The sequence below is a fragment of the Lepisma saccharinum genome, chromosome 9 (assembly GCF_977018435.1).
Source record: "Lepisma saccharinum chromosome 9, izLepSacc3.1, whole genome shotgun sequence".
In the NCBI taxonomy this organism is placed as follows: Eukaryota; Metazoa; Arthropoda; class Insecta; order Zygentoma; family Lepismatidae; genus Lepisma; species Lepisma saccharinum.
The window spans coordinates 36,242,844-36,263,908 of NC_139237.1; the positions used below are offsets into that span (position 1 = coordinate 36,242,844).

Sequence of the window (21,065 nt, forward strand, 5' to 3'; positions counted from 1 at the left end):
GTATGAGGAATATGTACACATAAATTATTGCAAATTTTCTTCCTGTAAGGTGGCACTCTCATACACTGTACATAACACCAGTGAATGTGTTTGCCAGACTTTATGCATATTCAACTGTTTCTTCCCAAGGTTCACTGTGTGATGATGTCACACTGAATATCATCCATTGATTAGTCAAATTAAGCTTGCATATTTCCGTCCTGATGTGAAATTACCCACTGTAGTGGTCATTTTAGAATTTCCAAAGGCCAGAAGTAGATTTTTGTAGCACTTGCATAAAATAATGTGGAATTGGATGTGAAAATATATATATACATACATATATATATATATATATATATATATATATATATATATATATATATATATATATATATATATATATATATATATATATATATATATATATATATATATATGAATTAATAAGAAGTCTATTTCATAGAATATATATGCAGACTTCTTATTAATTCATAGCTAACAATGGCATTAAGATTTTAAAAAAAATACAGACAAAATATCACCGTGTCTCTTATTCCCATAGTATGAATAATTATTCTTGTTATTGAGTCATCCAATTAATTGAAAGTAAATATGAATTTTAAAGTCTGACAACTAAATTCAATTGTATATGAACTCTAGGTACAAAATTCTTACTGAAAGAAGTTAGTACTGAGAAGAAACTTACTGCATTATCTACATTAAGACAGCTTGGATTAATAATATTAACATTATGTATGGGACTTTAGGGGTTATTTTTCCACTGCACTGTTTTGTACTTTGGCTATTTCATGCTACTTCTTACAGTTCAATTTCAACCACTGGCTCTACAGTTATTCAAAATCTTATCAATAAATGAATCTGCCATTATATTTTAGTATTGAAATACAAAATACAAAAAATAAATAAAAACATACACAAATGTTTCCAATGTTTCATGAACTCCCTGTTTGCATTTGCATTTTTGGGAAATGAAGGATTACATGAAAAGGTAATTTAATCCATTCTTCAAAAAGCACCGAGGACCACACATGAAAAGAAAAACCAGAATGAGAAGCATTTATAATGTTGCCAGATGATCAATTTTTCACTGTTCATACTTTTAGATGGAAAATTCCTTTTTTGATATTTTGTATCCTTTGTACTATGGGCAGCTATGATGCATGTGGAATTTCTTATTATTTGTGGATTCTTACATCACCAAGTTTACTAAGCACTACATAAGTATGAACAATTTAAAATTGATTACCTGACATTACAGACACCTCATCCTTCCTGTTTAATTATGGAGCCCAGTTACCAACTATCTTATAAGCAAACACTAGGTCAACAGATTATCTGATTATCCTGACCAGTTGAATGAACAACTGAACATTCTGGCATAAAAAAAATTAAGGGGAAGTTGTCTATCAGAACACTGCATTGTTTGAATTATCCATCATCATTCGTGTTTGGAAAATAAAAAATAGTCACTCAAGTGTGGAGGAAGACTGAACATAAATGGTTAAGCAAATACTGTTGTATACAATGCAAATTAACAAATCATTATTAACAGTAATTATATAGCTATTTTCAGTGTTGGAATAATTGTAAGATATGTGATTAAAAAATGCCATTGATTATATAATTATTATCTGACAACTGCCTAACGAACGGTTGCTTTCAAAGAATGAATTGGGTAACTTCTCATGTGAATCCATCACAGATGCAAATGGGAAATTTTAAACACCAGAAACATTTTAAAGTATTTTCAGTTTTAGATTTCATACAAAAAATGCATCAAATTACAACATGCCATTCTTTGCCAATGATCTAAAATTACAATTCAAAGTTTGCACTTGAGTTTCAGTTCTTGATTTAACTCCACTTTATGCAGATTTATTATTTATACAGATAGCTAATTGGGACGGCCTACAAAAATGGCTCAAGGAGAAAACTTTACCAATATAAACTCTCTTAATATACACACGAAATGTGCTTATGTATCTGCGCACCTGTTTATGTTTTAATTAATTAAACAAACAGGTATGTGGATAAGAAAGCACGTTTTGTGTGTACATTAGTATCTCACCACATATAAATTCTGGTAACATGAATCGCAGCATTTAGCCTTAAAATAATTGAAAATGTCATTATTTATGGAGCAGAAAATTTAAAAATCACTTGCACTTTGCATTGAAAGTATAACGAAACCTAATTCTGGTAATTATTAGAAAAGTTATTCACTTTTTTTATATATTTTCATACTGTAATGTCAATGACTCCTGTGTGTATTTTAGTTATGTTTATAAATAACTTATTGTTAACAGATGTCTCATTACTGTTGAATAAAGCTACACAAAACAACAATTAGTCATGTTTACTATGTAATAAATTTTCGGGAATACAATCACGATTTCAGAAAAGTAAATGAAGAATATAAAAAGCCATTAACTTGATTTTTGATGAAATTACTTTGAAAAAAAAGATCTTTTACTTAATAACTTTTATTTCGTAAATATAGTAAATTATTTACAATGTTTCCTCTTTCCTCTATTCTTCCACACACACACATGCACACACACACACACACGATTTACAAATCAGCATATAGTTTCCATTCTCTTTTTTATCTAAACATTTTCGAGTTCATGAAAAGTGTAAATATTACAGTTGAATGAAGCCTTGTGCATACCCAAATTTTTTATAGTTCTTCACGGGCATGCTACATTTTGTACATGATCTCAGTAAGAGTTCCCTTGTGTAAAGAAAACATTTAGAGCATGAAGGATCAAGGGATTTTTAAAAGGAAAAGTGCAATCTCGTCACCTGGTCGTTACACAATTTGATTGCATCCCAGGATAGTGGCATTTCAAACCAATAGACATCAATCAAACACCTCTGTACACTTCTTTACAATACCTAATCAATTCATGGTCTGTGTTACTAAGCAATTACATCATGATTTCTGGAAGCTTGTGAAAATAATTATATTATCAGCCTCCAATCATCGAGACTTTGATAACGGGACAGCCATTACAAGCACACACCACTCACATCAGCAGCAAAAACATTCTGTCACATAAAAGAAAAAACTAATTTGCTCCACCTCATTACTTCATCTTACATACATACTTGTACAGAAATTCATAGCAAGTACAAAAATAATTATATATCACTATATATAAACTCTTGCTACACACAACATACACAAACATGCATACATATGTATATATAAATAAATATAGCTTTGCTTTGTATATATGCCTCTTCAGTAAATGTTTTCTTCAGTGTTACTTAAATCGTTTTCAACAGGCTGAAACCAGTTCAATACACTTCCCCTGAATGAGTCATTTACCACAAGTGCAAGCAACAAGAGGAAGCTATATTCAAACATAAGTACATTTGATTTTTATACATGTATATAAAAAAATACAGCGAGAGTAAACTATTACATCATAAATGATCTACACCACTTTAAGCGGATCACAGCACAGAGGCTAATATTTATAATAAATGCAATAAGAATTATAATAATTTCCCACATCCATCTTTGTTTCCTTGTTTTCAAGGCAACATACGATCTGTACTTGTCACTGGATTCATACATCATAAAGTATGCTTTCAGCTCCCAAGAAGCCTCATGAGAATAACTCAAAAAAAAATATACATAAATATATTTAATACAGTCTTGTTTAAGCATGCAAAGGTATCTTTAGTACACACATATAAGTAATCCAGTCTTTTAAAGGGTATGCAATGATAAGCACACACTGAATATAACTTTGTATTACGCAGCAAGCATTTGTTTCCTATGGAAATGCAACATTCAGGTTATTCTTTAGGAAAAATAGTGATACAGACCAGTGGTTCCCTGAGCTCCTTTGGTACCTAGTTCCCGAAGGATGGCAAAAGGGTCGCCATTTTTGGTTCCAGGATTGGGTGAAGCAGAATTTGACTTTTGCGGTTGGGCTCGCAGGACGCTGGCGTATGTTGTGCGTTGCGTTTCCTCATCCATGGACTGTAAACAGGGAACATTTATAGGAGATTCTTGGTTTCTGTTCATCGCCCTGTGGAACTGAGTATTCTCTTGATAGATAGGGAGTGCGTTCGGTCTCTTCAATGGCTGGGGCTGCATGACATCCTGCTTCTCCATTTCCAAAGGTAACCCTATGTGTACTGCCGCACGTGCATAACCTGCAAATGCACTGCTACCTGTTAGTGGTGGCTTGTCAATGCCGTCCGCAATCGGATAATTCCTCCTTTCAGCTGGAACAGGCTGAATGAATGGTTTTGCACTTGCCTCTGATCCATACGCAACATCCTGATGGTAGTTAGTATGTGGTACGAGCTGGGCCACCTCCCCATTTTCCATTGGATGCCTACCATACAGAGCTACATTTGAAATACTATTCATGCCCGGACCTGGTGAACCGTTATGAATAAATTTCTGCTGTTCCATAGCAGGAGACCACGGCACAATTTTATCAGCATGAAATTTACCTTGGCTGTCCTGATTGTATACGTTACCCATGTGCCTCGAAGAGCCGAGAAAATCAGGCCTGATGGAGATGTCATCTACTGCATTCATATGGCAAGGGTACCCTTCTCTGATGTGAGACTGTGCTGCCACAAGCATCGATGCTTCCAAATCTGACACCGTTAAAGGTTTACCCACTTGGCTGTTTGCACTCCTATTGAACCACTGTGGATGCTTTGGAGAGGCATGCGAGACTGAGATCTAAAATAAAAAATTAACATTTTAATTTTGATCATACACTAGTGTGGAATGTACTGTATTTACTCATGTATAATGGGCACTTTTTTCCAAAATGTTTTCCCCCCAAAACTGTGGTGTGTATTATGCACGGAATAATTCAGACAGCCAACATGAAACCACACATGTTTTTACTTATGTTACTGCATGTAACATGTACATATCAACAAGCGCAAATACAATTTACCAGGTTGGAATTCTTCAGTAATAAAAAAAAAAAAAAACACTATAGAAGTGAAATGGCATTTTCTGACTTTCACTTTTTAACGGAACATATTGCAAACACAGAAAAGCGGTGGCATTCTGGCACAATTCAAGAATGCACCTCCCGTCATATGGGATGTGTATCTGCAGATTTGTTGGGCAAGAAATAGCTTCCTGAGCACTGCAAATCTGTAACATAATTTTGATCTAGTTTTCTACCACAGAATAAACAACGTGGTTACGGAAGTTAAAGCTTTGGGATGCTAAACACAGTGGAGGGGGGGCAGGTGGCATGGGGTAGTGACTTATTGTATACACAAGACGATATTCTCCTCTTGGTCCACATAGCAACAGCTTTATAACCTACAAGTAAGAAAGCCATTTCTTGAACCTGAATTGTACTGCGCATTATACATGAGATATAATTAATTGTTTGATGCTTTTCCCTATCAAAAACCAGAGTGCGCATTATACTCTCGTAAATACAATAATTATGCAAGCATTTCATTAAAAACTAGGGGCAAGTCAATCAATACCAATGGTATCACTGTTGGGAAGTAGTGGCTGAAATTTAATCACCAATTGATTAATCTTGCAACAACATTGTAGGGAAGAAGCTGTTTTGTGATTCTCTCATGCAAAATTAAGAAAATATATATATATTTTTTTTTTTTAAAAAAAACACTGATAGATTGATGTGGTACAGTTCAGATGGAAAACGCATATGTTAAAATTTATTAATTTTCTGAATGAATGTGAATTTGTACAATTTTCAAGCACCAGTATTGGCTAAAAGTGGTATTGGCTCAGCTCTTCTAAAAACACACCTTCAAACTGAAAATTGTAACGGGCAAAAGTCTTTATTGTTTTGGCAATAGTAGACCCCAGTCTCCAACATTAAGTAAAATCCTTATTGTGCAGGCTTTCTGCCAAACAAGCCACAAAGATAGCGTGTCTAATACTTTCTCTAGGACTGATATTCTACCAATCAGATATAAAATTACACACGTTCCATGTGTAACGAGGTTTCTACAACAGGTTTTGCTCTGAAGAAAATTCTGCATATATACACACTTACTTTATAAAACTAGGACATATGAATTATATGTTTATATCCATAAAAATAACAACAAAATGGCAGAATTTTGCACTCAGTGACACGTCATTCATATAAACGTCATATGGTAAAATTGTCAGTAATTTTACCGATCATCCAAAGCTCCACTTAATTTGTCCCATTGCTAACAAAAGGTCTGCACTTTAGTGAAACGTATGCTTTTTGTTAATACTTTTAATGAATATAAAGGTACATACATAATAGTTTTGTACTGATTGATTGATTTAGTTTATTTAATTCGTGTTTTGTGCCTCTTGGCTAATTTGCGAAGATGGGGATGAGTGATGAAATTGATGAATGAACATTCACAAACAACCAAGTCTGAGCGGGATTCGAACCCGGGACCCTCGGTGTCGCAGCACGATGTGCTAACCACTTGCCCACAGGGTCCGGCATAATAGTTTTGTAAAGTAAACGTCTACACATGAAGTTCTTTTCTCTAAATCAAAACATTAGTTATCCGCAGAGCTGAGCTAAATATCACTGACTGATACCAATACTTGATGCAGATACTGTTACAAATTCCCCTGATACTGATACTTGGGAGAGTCACAATTAAAATTGGTGATTGTTATACAAGTATTCCATTATAATTATAAGAGTTTTACCGGTAACTTAAATATTTCAATAATTACACAACAGCTAATTAAAATAAGTATAATTTTAGCATAATCAAGGCTCCCACATAAACTCCAAATGAATTTTCCTTGAGCTCTTGAGTACTGTCATTTTTTTCCAGGGTGGCCAATATAGAGTACACTACTGTTTTATCTTACAATGGCTTTGTCCATTTCCCCGCACAGCCATATCATCCTCACCTTCTAATTATTATTAGAGATGGGACAGATTAATCGGTACTCTATCAGTATTGGCCAATACAGGCATGTATGATGTTTTAACAGAAATACTACCAATAATATTAACGATCCGATGTACTTGTAAATAACCTGTAATCTAGAGCAATATTCAATGCTATTCATAAACATAATTGATACACCCTGGTTTTGTGAAGTAAATGTCCAATACGCATTTCTCTTGCAAAGGCAAAATCAATTGCAGCCACTTGATGATAAGCGTAAATTAAGGACGTGAATAACCATTCAGATTCTTCAAGAAATATTTGCATTTCATATTGAATCAGCAATCAGTAATCAGTTATCGGTGAATTTTTATATCAGTAGTTTATCATATAAGTTCAATTTCCGACAGCAATAATGAAACTAAATCCAGAATAAAATGACATAATTAAGGTTACAGGTTTCTTGTGAAATTTAAAGACATATTCAAACAAAATGAAATTTCAAACACATATACAGAACATTGACAAACAGAAATTTACAATATCAATTAATCTGTAATGCAAAATAAACATTTCTAAAGCTTATAGCTCTAAAGTAGCTTCTGTAAAGTAAGTTACTGAAGTTGTAAGTACGTATTAGTACTTATTGGTTGTAATTAGGGATGTGACGAAGCTGAAAATTTATCGATGTTGATGTACTCACCGATAATTTTTGGAACCAATACCGACGCCGATATTTAACTGATTCCGAAGATTATTCAACAGAAATGGGATGTTATTTTCAGCATGACAAAAATAAATTTGCTACATACATTTCTATTGCATATCATATGTGTATACATATATATTCTCAAGATGCGGATGTACATTTGCATCTACAAAAAGTGGTTATGTGAACCTTTAAGAAGAACATAGATTCTCAAGAGATTTAACATTAGTACACATGTAGTTCTTTGAAATGCAAAATGAATTCCTGTTCTTAAAGTTGTAAATTTAATGCTGGCAGATTCAACTTCAGAAACACGAGGTTTGGAAGCACTTGTGGAAGTAACCTACATCTTGTCTTATCGCAAATCTGTCCAGCAACACTGAACACTTGTTCACTGAATCAGGGTGGCTACAAACAAGCAGAAATGAAATTCCCTGACTTTTCCAGGTTTTCCAGGACAAAATTTACATTTTTCCCTGACAATTACAAACTAAACTAAATCGATGTTTTTGCAAATGGAAATAATAAACTCATACAGATCCAGGTGGCCTAGTGGTTAGCACATCGCGCTGCGACGCCAAGGGTCCCGGGTTCGAATCCCGGTCGGGCTTGGTTGTTTGTGAATGTCCATTCATCAATTTCATCATTTCATCACTCATCCCCATCTTCGCAAATTAGCCAAGAGGCGCAAAACGCGAAGTAAAATAAACTAAATCAATCAATCAATCAATCATACAGATCCAGGTATTGATTTGTTAAGTACCAATATTATCTTCTATGAAATTGACTTAATTTCTCTATTCTCTATGATTTGAATTCAAAGTGAAAAATAGTGAATTTGAAAAATTATTACAATTCACAAGCTAGGGAAGGATTACGGACGGAATTTTGTCATTCGCAGTAAGTTTAAAATAAAGTACTTGATTATTTTTAAAGTTACGACTAAATGAAATTAGAGTGAAGAGTGATTGATTAAGAAATACAATTTGTAATTTATCAGTCTCCTTATACATTCTCGGTATTACATGTTGATATTTCCACTGAGGTTTGGAACCCTCTGCTCGCAAGAACCAAGAGTGCGGACTCATTTTTCAATGCATAAAGCTCTCTTCTCTGTAAAGCAAACAACTTAACTCTTGCATATAAGTGAAACAATTGAATGGAACAAAATAAAGTGTCATATTTCCTTACATTATCAATGGGATTTCTGCTTCAGTACAGTATATCCAAGTGAAGTACTGTGAAACTGACAACATGCAGTTTTAATGCTGTCGAAAAGGGTATGTAGGTATTAGAAATTTAACGCAAGGAATTTATAAAATTGCATTGTATAGGTACCTGATTTAGCTAACCATACATTAAAACAGGAACACTCTAATAATAAAAGCTTCTGAAAGTTCATATACGAGGGGCATTCTGAAAAAAGCTCCAATGGTGCCTATACGCAGCACTGGTGGTCAGAGATAGACACACACCCATGCAGGCAGGAAGAAGTGGCATGTAGCTGTAACCTGGTACAGTTGCAATGCAGCCGTTTTAGGACAGTTCTAGGTTAAAGATTGGAGCTCTCATACAGTCTCCCACCGACTGCAATGTAGCCTACATTGCACGCTCAGAATTTGGCACGGAGCCACCAGCAATTGTGTGAGGTGTGCAGACCGGACGTCGTGTATGGTCAGACGATGGTGCAGACAATTCACGGAAGGCCAATCGAATGTGCACAACCCCATACAGCTGAGTACACACGGACCCTTTGCATCACTTCAGGTGAGAGATCACTCCCTGTACAGCCCTGGCCTTGAATGTACCGACTTTCATCTCTTTGTTTAACTGAAGAGGTTTCTGGCAGGACAAGGATTTGACAGCTATACTGCGGTAGAGATAGTTCCAGTCTTTGCTGTCAGACACATATACCATGGGCATACAAACTTTAGTGCCATGCTACTAAAAATGCCAGAACAATGGTGGTGATTATGTCGAAAATTAGGATAAGACTCACTGTTACTAATGAAATAAATTACAACTGATATTCATGTTTTATTTATGCCTAATCGGTAGGGACCTTGATATTTGTTAATTTTTTTTCAAATTGGTGTATTTTCTTATTTTTTATTTTTTACTATACGGTGTTATTTTTCTCAAAATTCACATTTTCATTTTAGCGCATTTTCTGACAAATATCTGAAATTATTCCTTCATGGTGTTTTTAAATTACTGTTTCAAATTGTAAGTCACATGGCTTACGCCTCTTTGTGAGAGTTTCATATCTTGAAAGTTATTTTGGGAAAGTTATTTACCATACCTCTTTTTTAATTTTAAGGTAAGGATTTTAGATAATGGAATTTCCCCCGTATATACTGAAGGGTGCATAATGACCCAAAAAATTAAAATTAATCAATCTCAGGTGACAGATACCGATATATTATGGCACCAAAAATTGACATTATCTTTTTTTGACTTGTCAGTTTCCCAAAATTGGCGTTTTTGTTTTAGAACATTTATCTGCCAAATATACCGAAACTTAATACTCTATTGTGCTTTTAAACGATTATTTTAAATTGTAGATCACATGGTCTACGTATTTTCGTGACAGTTTGATATGTTGGAACAGATTTTTGAGGAAGTAAAAGTAAAGTGCTCCCCTGCACTTTTCCATGAAGGTGTATAAGGGTGTGGAGTTAGGGCCCCACACTTTCTTGATCACGGCTAAAGGTGGGGGTGATGTGATCAGCACCACGCTCCTGGCTACCTTTATCCCTCAAAGTTTCCTCAAGGTACCAGCTTCATATGATGCTGGGTGGGTGCCGGAGCAGTTTGAATAGGTGGTAAACATCCCGGTTCTCCCCCGCAGGGGATCGACCCTGGGTCTCTTGCATAGTAGTCAAGACACCCTAACGACTGAGCTCCATTATTACTCGCTCGACAAATGCCGATGGAGCGCACTTAGCTTGGTAATTCAAAACATAACTCGTGCGACAAATACGTGGCTCCCGTGTGACAGTAGATACACACTCGATCTCCTGTTAGAACCCTGCCACTTTTCTCTGTGATGCAAATGGTTTTGATAAAAGTTGAAAAAATCGTGGGAAATACATGATTTAATGTAGCTGTCGGAATTATTTCATGTACGTATAACTCTATAGTTTGCTCTTGAGTAAAATATTGGAAAACTTGCATGTTCTATGTACACAAACATGGCCTAGAAAAGACAAGAATGTTGGATTTCATGGATTTTTTTCGTTGTCTTAGGTCATTTCTTTAAAAAATATCGCTAAAAACGCCAACAATTCAAATTTTATGCCAAATTCACATTATTTCGATATTTAGAAAGGGCGAAAATGTGTCCAGACATCACTGCACATTCCTAAACATAACTTCGCAGCAATTACCAGAGTTCACGTTTTTGGCGTTTGCGAAAAATCAATCGGAAATTACTTTCTGGCCACCCCTCGTATAAATCAGTAGATGGAAAGTGATAATTTAGCAGGACTGGCAGAGAAAAGTCAATTCTTGAAGAAAGTGATTTGCTTTTATGATTGAATGATTCGAGTAAATATGATATTAAAATATTTACGTATTTATTATTAGTATTTTATTTCATAATATTGGACATTAACCTTACTCCGTGAGAGATTAATGACCATCTCTCATGAGTTTAAACAGACAGGACAGAGAATGGTGTTAATGTCATTGCAATACTAGTGTTGCAGTAAATTTGAGGTTGGGAGCATGCACTTGCCAATTTTTATAACGTTCACCGATGCAGATTTATGTTTCACTATTACGTGATAGTATTCAATATATAACCAGTTTTGTTGGATTCTTCTTGATATCCAAGAATAGTGCAATGTCATTGTAAACGTATGTTAACTTGTGCGAAACCAGTAATACGTCAGGATGATGGAAGAAAACCTTCGTAAGCACTGCTACATTAAATGAGGTGAAGTGAGCCAGAAGAGTAATAAAATTCCAGCAGCATATTTGCAGTCTAAAGCTCTTCTTGTTTATGCATACTATTTTTGTTGGATGTTGCAGTCCGAAGACATCGAACAAAAATCATAAGAGTCCCATGCATGGAATTTCTGTCACATGTTGTAGTGAGATATTTTGTCGGGTGGCGATATTCGACAAAAATCGTACGTATCATGAAACCTATTTGTTTCCAACAAAATGCCTTACTACGACGTCCGACAACTATCGGACGGCGCCACCCGCTCCCATCCCCTCCATCTGTTGACAGTTCTGTCTCCTTACTACTCCCATACGGACAAGAAAAAATGATAATTCAATGCATTTTCCACGTAATATTTAGAGGCTTAACCTTTACTCCCCCGATGATATTATATGGTACGTATCATCAGAGTAAGGTCGTTCTGGCCCGATGAAACCATATGGTATCATGGTGCAGATTACAAAATGAATGTGCTTTTTGGACCCTCATACTCTTCTGTTTGGGTTGAAACTCTGACACAGGTCTGGAGCAAGTCTGGGTAAATTAATATTGATGACCAACCTTCCCCCTCTCCGCAACATATCCATGACACATTTCCGAATAGTTTCACATTTTGGTTCATTATTCAACTTGTATGGCACCCAGGAACATGAAACAAGTTTCAATCTCTCTGGAATTGTCCAGTCTTTGAAGAGAATACTAAGGTTTGCGCCTTCTCCCGAAAATAGCGAGAGAAGAGGAGGGCAAACTCCAGATTTTTGTGTTTTTTTCATTGAAATTCGGTGGTCACGACCCAAACTCCCCTTCCTCGGTTCGGCGATCTTAATTGTACACGGTTGCATGCTATGATGTTTTAGCTGCAAAACAAAACTTATCTGAAGTAGATTGCTCCCATTGCGCCCGAGTTGTAACAATTTTCCTCCAAAAATGCAAATTAACTATATTTTTCGTTAAAAAAATCACATTTTGGCTTATTGATCAACTTGTATGGCACCCAAGAACATGAAACATGTTTCATTCTCTTGAGAAATGTCCATTCTTTGAAGAGAATACTAAAGTTTGCGCCTTCTCCCCAAAATAGCGGGAGAAGAGGGAGCAAACTCCAGATTTTTATTTTTTTTCCATTGAAATTCGGGGGACGTGCCACCCCCCCCCCCCCCCTTCCTCGGTCCAGTGTTCTAAATTGTACACGGTTGCATGCGCTGATGTTTTAGCTGCAAACCAAAAGTTATCTGAAGTAGATTGCTCCCATAGTACCAGAGTTATAACAATTTTCGTCAAAAGTGTGTTTGAAGTCAATGAAGACGATATTCCCTGACATTTCCCTGACTTTTTTTGACACCTCAAATTCCCTGACTTTTCCCGGTTTTCCAGGTTTTCCAGGTCTGTCGCCACCCTGCTGAATACTGATGCAGCAGGTATGCCCAAGTATTTTCTCACCACTTGCTTCATGTTTGGACACTCATTTTTGAATTTCCGATACAAGAGCGGATGCTGGTCACGTGTACTAGTTGGTTCCGCAATGCACTGTTCTATTTCTGATTTTGAGGTAGGTTGATCCTCTGAATGAGAGTTTGCAATAATTTTATTACAAAAGCTATACAATGATGAAGAATCATAAACTAATTTTCAATAATTCTTGCAAAACTAAAATATATAAAACTTATTAGAAGGTAAAACTGTATTATCTGTACCGGTTTAAATATCAGATTTTTGCCGATGCCGATATGGCAATTTCTTCCGATTTTCATACATCTGTAATCGGCTTAGGCACATCCCTAGTTGTAATTATTATTATCAGCGCAGAGCATATTCTAATCCTTCATTGGGACTCCTTGACCAATTAGATGATTTCCCCTGATATTTTTATTTTTTAAAATTTCCTAAGATTCTCAGGTTCTCCAGGTGTATGGAACCCCTGATGATTAGATTTCACGAAAGTATTGCATATCATTTTCATGGATGATACAAGACACATACACTCTGGAAAGTACTTGAAATTCCAACCAATCCTTTCTGATACCAACACCACAATATCAGTTAATCCAGGTTCTTCAGGGAATATTTGCAATTTCATATTGATCATTACAAAATCAGTTAACAGTACGGGGAGGGGACTGACAGTTTAAAAAAAAAGTTATACATCTACATAAATCAAGGTTCACAAAATGAGCACAGTGGTAACATAGATTAACAAAAAAAAAAAATATGTGTTTGTATACAAAGACTGAATCCCATTGCCCGTGTGACATTGAAGACAACATAATATGATCCCATACATCAAATGTTAACGCACCTGATTCGGCAGTTCTTCAAAAGGAGGGGCTTGTGGCATGACCGGAGACTTTTCCACAAAAAGATCTTCTAGTTTCTTCACAACATCCGGTGTAGGCGGACAACAGTCACTAGACCCATTGTTTGAATGAATGAAACCAGATTCATTGGGATTTCCATTCTGCGGATTCTTAAAACCTCTCTGACTATGGCCTAAGATGACTAACTCCATAAACCTGTAAAAGTAAACAAATGCATAAGTTGTGTAGGTAAACTATTGCAATTACTTTTGTTGCTAGACTAATATCAAAGACTGACTGCCTTGATTAACTCAGGTTGCGGCATCTAGGAAGCAGATGGTACCTTGTCACTGCTTGGTTTACTCCCGGTTGGTGGTAGTTCTGATTTCCTCCAGCTCGTGACACTAGTTGGTGTTGATTGCTAGGTTCAGTCATCTGCTGTGCTGTGCTGCTCCATGCGATACAGTTTGTGCTTGGGTGTTGTGCACTGGATCTGCATCTTCTCTTGTTGTCCGGGATATTTTGAAGCATGGGGTCTCAAGTGGCATGTCATTGTCTAGTGTCTAAGTTTTGTGCCTGTTTTCTTTGATGATATTCTCTGTGAGGGAGTCTGTTGAGTGAGGTACAGGGTGATAGAATAAAAATGGAATGGCCAGAGGTGTTGAAGTGTTGTGCAATGCCTGATTTTGATTCTCTCCTGGCATCAAGTAAGTGGTCTCCTATTCATACTTGTACTGCATAGACAATCCTGCTGGTGTAATGTAGTTGACACTGGCATGTAACCTTGTATAGATCGACCACAAGGGAAAAAACCTTGGGACGAAAAGTCCTCGCTCAGTTTTCCCTTCTTCCCTCCACCTCGGGCCATAAGGAAGCATGGTCCACTCACCCCCTCCCCTACTCACCAGAGTACGGTGCACAAGTCGCGGGTCTGCGCAGGTTGTTTTGCTCGTGGTTCCACTATAGACATGTAAGTGTAGTATTTCAAACTTCTGTAGGGCTCTTCCAATCTGAGATGCTGGTTTGTGTGCTACCTTGATATTGCATCATTTGGATAGTCTGCCTGATGTTGTGGGGTGGTACGGGAATGCAATCAATTTCCGTTTGGTTTCTTGGTTTACATTTTCTCTGCATTGGGGGCACTGAAACTAGGGTTTTATTTTTGCACACCACATTGACAGCTGTTGTTCAGTGTATCCATCTATCAGTCCTATATTCGTTATTCATGCAATTTTGTCTTCAAGGTGTGTGAATGCTCTTCTGTAAAAGATTAGCCACGGTCCAGCTTTTGGTTTTCAGGTGGAGGGTGTTGGACTTAGCCAGGGTGAGTGTACTGGGTGCCTGAGTCTCGTTTCCTGGAGTGTGGCTCAACTTTTATAGAACAGACACACAGTCCCTTGGAGGAAAGATCTCCAAGATGAAATAGCATGGATCACATAGGAGTGAATAACAAATACAATGAACATCATCTGCCAATGTGGTGCACAAATGCCAAACTCCAGTTCAGATGCTCCCAGTGCAAAGATATTCAAACCCAAATGGAGTGCATTCCCACAACACACCACAATATCAGGCAGACTATCCAAAACACACAAACCAGAATCCGAGATTGGAAGAACTCTACCAAACCTAAACTTTGTGTTTGTCAACCTGGTGTTGACAAGGTGCCAACACAACACCTCAACACCACTGGCCATTCCAACTCTATCACTTCTGTACTTCACTCAACAGGCTCCCCCTACAGAGAATATCATCAAAGAAATGCATACAATCATTAGAGGAATGCATATTTAGTTTTTGACGAAAACATGAAATGTGGAATAACACATTGTAATGTTAATTTTTCATGTTTCTGAAAGGTGTGAGGCCATTTTCCTAATCTGTTTTGTCACGAATAATGCGAAATGAACTGCAAAATGCAAAATAGACTCAAACACAAAAGTTAGAGTTTATTTACTGCCATGACATTTCTGAAGTCAGAATTATCCTGAGAGTTATGCAATTCACAGAAAATTGATTCATTCTGCTGTACATATTTCACAAGCAAAACTGGACCCCTTTATACAGGAATAAACTTAATATTCTGGTAATGACATAAATGTGCTATTAGAAGGAATATGTTTATTTTATGTAGTAAAGTGCAGTTTTTAAATCACATTTGGGTCATATTCACATTTTTAAAACCAAAATGTCATATTATATACTGCTTTTTCACTGCTATAACAGTGAAATTTTATTTTATTTGCCGCTTCTGAACCCGAAATTGATTCTAGATTTTGTACCGAAATTTTACTTTTTTATTTATCAAAAATATGTCCCTATGTCAATCATCCAGCAGAAACTGGCACTAGACACTGGATAGCATACCCTACACAGGGAATCAAGCAGAAAATGGAACTGGCGCACTTTTTTTTATAAATTAACCACAATAATATATAATTCCTAGGTACCATGTACTTTGAAAGATCCCGGACAACAAGAAAAAATGATGACGTGCCACACAGTCCCAACCAGCAACCCAAGGAATGAAAAACCACACCACACAGCAGTTGACTCAAACTGGCGATCACCTACTAGCACCAACACATGGTGGAAATCAGAACTACAGCAAACAACACCAGAGATGTGTTACCATCTTCATCCTAGATGCCACAACCTGTGTCAATGAAGGCAGTGGTTCTGGTTAATCAGACAAGCAACGAAAGCAGTAATGTGAAAATGCAAAACTTTACCTACACAATAATTTAACTGCGTTTACCATGCCAAACCATGAAATTCATAAATGTTACTGTTCACTGTACATCACCAGGGACGTGATGCTGATCACATCACCCCCACTCACGACCGGATCAAGAAAGTGTGGGTCGTTACCCCCACACCCCCTATACGCCTTCATGGCGTGGTGCTATGCACAGGGGAACACTTTACCTTTTTTTCACTGTACCCAGGATTTGTGCCAAATTAAGGGACTGTTGAATTTATTATATTTTTATCAAAGTGAAAAATAACACGTGTTATAATAAAAATTATTTCGTATTAACATTTCATTCCAAATATTATACGAAAAGTTCCTTGTACATCTTACTAAGTTATTCCTTGTACATCTTACTAAGTATGTGAATGAACTATGAACCCCTCCCTCAAAATATCAAAAACTATCAATTAATATAAGAGTAAATTACGATCAATGACTCACTCCTCTCCTTGAACATCTAAAAAGATGATCTCTCCCTTACGTCATTGGCATCCAAAATTAAATAAACACCTCACCAGTCACTTAAACACAATAAAAATAGCCAATTAATGTAAGCATTAATTTTGATTTCCAGTTTTAATTACTCAAAGAGTGATGACCCTGCCCCTTCAAATGTACAAGATTATCCTCAAGACATCGACATAATAATAAATCATTTATAGAGGCATGCACATTTAGTTTTTGACAAAAACACAAAATGTGAAATAACACATTGTAATATTAATTTTTGATGCAATTCACGGGAAATTGATTAAATCTGCTGTAAATATTTGAGAAGCAAAAATGGACCCCTTTGTACCGGAATAAACTTATACTCTGGTAACTACATAAATGTGCTATTAGAAGGGATATCTTTATTTTGTGTAATAAGTGCAGTTTATAAATCAAATTTAGGATTATATTCACAATTTTAAAAACAAAAAACAATGTTATGTACCGCTTTTGATCCAATTATTATCCCCTATAACACCAAAATTTTATTTTATTTACCGCTTTTGCGAAATTTTGCCAGATATATGTGCCTCTAACCATTATTTATTAAGTGAAGAGTAAATAGTGCTCGTCCCCCTCTTTTTGTTGCCTAAAATACAGTAACAAGCCCTCCCTCTGCCCAACTATGTCTCAAAGCAATAACATAAACCTTCAATGAAACAAGAGGGCAACAAATGACAGAAAAATTGCATTTTGAATTAAACATGGTCATATTTCAAGCTTCTAAGAAAATTCACACAGAATTCCTGGTGTCCAAAATTTATGCATAATTCCCACAATTCAAGGAACTCATTAGATTGAATTGTTGTTTTAAGTCCACTTTATGCACAGAAAGGCTAATCGGTACTGAACCTACAGTTTAAAGTGAGATCCAAACGACTATGTGCCTCCACCGGGGACCCCTTGATAACAAGGTGACCACTGTGCCATCGGGAGGCCTAGCCAGTACAGATACAAACAATTTAAGCATGAATTTACGTCTTTGTCTCCACTATTATCCCAGCCACCCTATGCAAAATGTTACGTTTAGCACATCAGATTTGATGACTTACCTTGTAGCATCCTCAACTCCTCTTGAATCCAGCAAGTGATTGTACCATTCGAACTGTTTGCTTTGCGAATCCAAGAGTTCAGACAGTTCCATTCCAGGAGGCAGGAGCGAACTGTACATTCCCCCATTGGAACTCCACACTGCTTCGGATGGCCCTTTGTCACACAATCTGAAGTCATTGTTATCCTGCATCTCCTGCGAGACCTCTGGGAAATGGACATTGTGGAGAAACTGGATGTGCTTGTCTCCTTCTTTTTCACCTCCCAGTATCTTGTTCACCTGCATCTTCCCCATCATGTCAATATGAGGCTTCTGTTGGATGTTCATGTCAGGCTGCGGAATCAAGGCGTTTGCCATGGGAACTGGCACGAGGGAGTTGTTAGGATTCGACTGGAACGGGATTTTCTGAGCCAAAGGTCTCGGAAGACACAAAAGAGACGGATGAGGAACGCCAAATGGAAAAGGTGCAGGTGCAGGCAAAAGTGGCCTCGGTAAGGTGCAATTTGGAATCGGAGGTCCTTTTGGTGCAATTGCTTGTACGGTGCCTTGCAATCCTGGCTTCTCCAAAAGCTTGTCGTCCTTGCCTGGCTCCGGAGTCTTTGTACGAATTATCCCTGGCAACCCTGGAGAGAGGGATGGCTGGATCATCGGCAACATAGGAGGCGGCACTTTCTTCTTAACGTTCCAACCAACAGGCGTGGACCTGCCTGTCAGCGACGGGTACATGGGTGACGGAACGCAGCTTGGAACGATAGAATTCATCCAAGGGGTTGGAGGGTTTTGCGGAGGCACTGGAAATGGAAAAGGCGATGGTCCAACAGGTGGCCTCACCTGATAGTACGGTGGGTAGCAATATATGGGGTAGGGGTAAAAGGGTGCAATGTATGGCATAGGGTAGCGAAGATTCATTCCTCCAGGAACATTTGGAACAAATCCACCATAAGGTCCCAATAGAGAAGGAAGGCGAATAAATGACTCTCCTTGAAACTGACGTGGTATGAATTCTGGTGCTAAGGGGTTCAGAACATAGGATTTCTTCAGCTCCACACCATCCAGTTGGCTTCTCAACTGAGACCATTTGATTCCAAATAAGCTGTTGTTATCATTGCAAATTTCAATGAATCTTTCCCACACTTTCCTGAAATAAAATAAAAACACCATTAATTCCCTACCTCAATGAAGCAACAATCTGATGAAAAATAACAAAAGCTTCCACTCATTGTGCAAAACAATTTCCTGATATTTCCAGGTACTTTTAAATACATTTTCAGATATTCTGTAATGCTTTAACATAATAACTAAATTTTAGGTTAAAATCTTTGCAATTGTCTATGTAATCAAAGTGTTCATTTTATGAAATTTTATTTGTATATGAGAATAATCATTTTTTGGTGTATTCTATTAATTTTGGTGGCCAGTACTACTATCTTCTCAGGAGCTTGCTGACCTTTTGTAGTGTATAATTTTGAGGACTGCTGCTGTGGACTTGGAACATTTTAGTAATTGCAAGACGATAGTCACGATACCAGAGAGGGCACCCACACAACAAAGAGGAAAAGTAGATAAATATATGCTCTTTTGACCCAAGTATGGTATTTAGATGTATACTAAATTTGACTGCCCCCAGACTTGGAACATTTTAGTAATTGCAAGACGATAGTCACGATACCAGAGAGGGCACCCACACAACAAAGAGGAAAAGTAGATAAATATATGCTCTTTTGACCCAAGTATGGTATTTAGATGTATACTAAATTTGACTGCCCCCAGAAAATATTGCCGCATGCCTCATCTCTACTGCCCACGCCACTGCACAACACAGAAGTCACATCATCTCCAGAGATAAAATGTTCTCTGCTACATGCAGAAGAATGTGTGTTCCACCTTCCACCTCCCAACCATTGTTTTGACAAGAACATTTTTCCACCAGTGAGTAAACTATTGCTTATCTGCCCACAGAGGAATAATCACTTTAGCATGTACAGTATGTTTTCAGCTTCGCTCTGATAACCAAATGTTACATTATTCATGACAAAAAAATCAAATTAAAAATAAATGAGAGTGAAATATAAAGTAACCAATGTTATTTCCTGAGGAATCTAAATGACTTCTCATCAATATGATATCAAACCGAGGTTGCAAACTCTTCTTGATTTTTTCCATGGGTAATGTGGTAGACAGGAAAAGAGAAGAGTTTTTCACAAACAAGTTTCAATCCCCTGCCCACTTTCAGTCATCTAGGAAGGATTCCATGAACATGCTGGTAAAGAAGTGAATGGTGACCAACAGCCCTGTTGTCAGTTTTCCACATGAGTTTTTGTGGAAGATGGAAGGTCGAACAAAGACACCTCAGTCACTACATTGTCTCTAAACCCTAGGGAAAGCAGCGTTTAGCAACACTTGATTTGGCAACAATGCACTTGTTCTCTGACAATGAGGCAGAAGAATCAGCAGATTTTATCTTTACGGGCAATGCAAGAAGTTCACATTTTTCCTTTACTTTCCCTCAAGAGGCGTGTAACAAATGCACTTCTTCCTTCCTTTCATGTTTGGTTTGAGTTGGTGTTTTAAGTCCACATTATGCACAGTAAGGCTAATCGGGACTGGACCTACAGTTTAAAGTGGGATCCGAACCACTTGTGCCTCCACCGGGTATCGAACCCGGGACCCCTTGATTACAAGGCAATCTTCTTTCATGTGAAAAGCCTAACCTCTAGAAGTTCAAATTAGCATGTTGGATGAAACTGTTGCAAAAAAAAGGAAGAGAAAAAGAAGATGGAAAAGTCATGTGGCCAACAGAACAGCCTTCTGGAAAATTTTATGGCATTGGCACGGCTTGGAAAATGTATACAGCGGGAAAGGGGAGTTAGAGCAAAAGTAAGATAGAAGTCAACGTCCTATTATTTAACATGGTCTTTGGCCGGGACCTTGATGGC

At 37.1% G+C, this 21,065-nt stretch overlaps 1 protein-coding gene across 1 annotated transcript in view; it reads right to left on the reverse strand.

Moving 5' to 3' along the window:
- Window positions 1-409: 409 nt before the first annotated feature.
- Helz (Helicase with zinc finger) overlaps window positions 410-21,065 on the reverse strand; it is a 71,147-nt gene continuing 50,491 nt past the window's right edge. The window contains exons 12-14 of the mRNA XM_083128010.1: window positions 18,131-19,267; window positions 13,834-14,047; window positions 410-4,720 (exon numbers count right to left, since the gene is read on the reverse strand). Of these exons, the coding sequence (XP_082984136.1) occupies window positions 3,821-4,720; window positions 13,834-14,047; window positions 18,131-19,267 (2,251 nt within the window). The 3' untranslated portion in view covers window positions 410-3,820. The remainder of the gene's footprint in view (window positions 4,721-13,833; window positions 14,048-18,130; window positions 19,268-21,065) is intronic.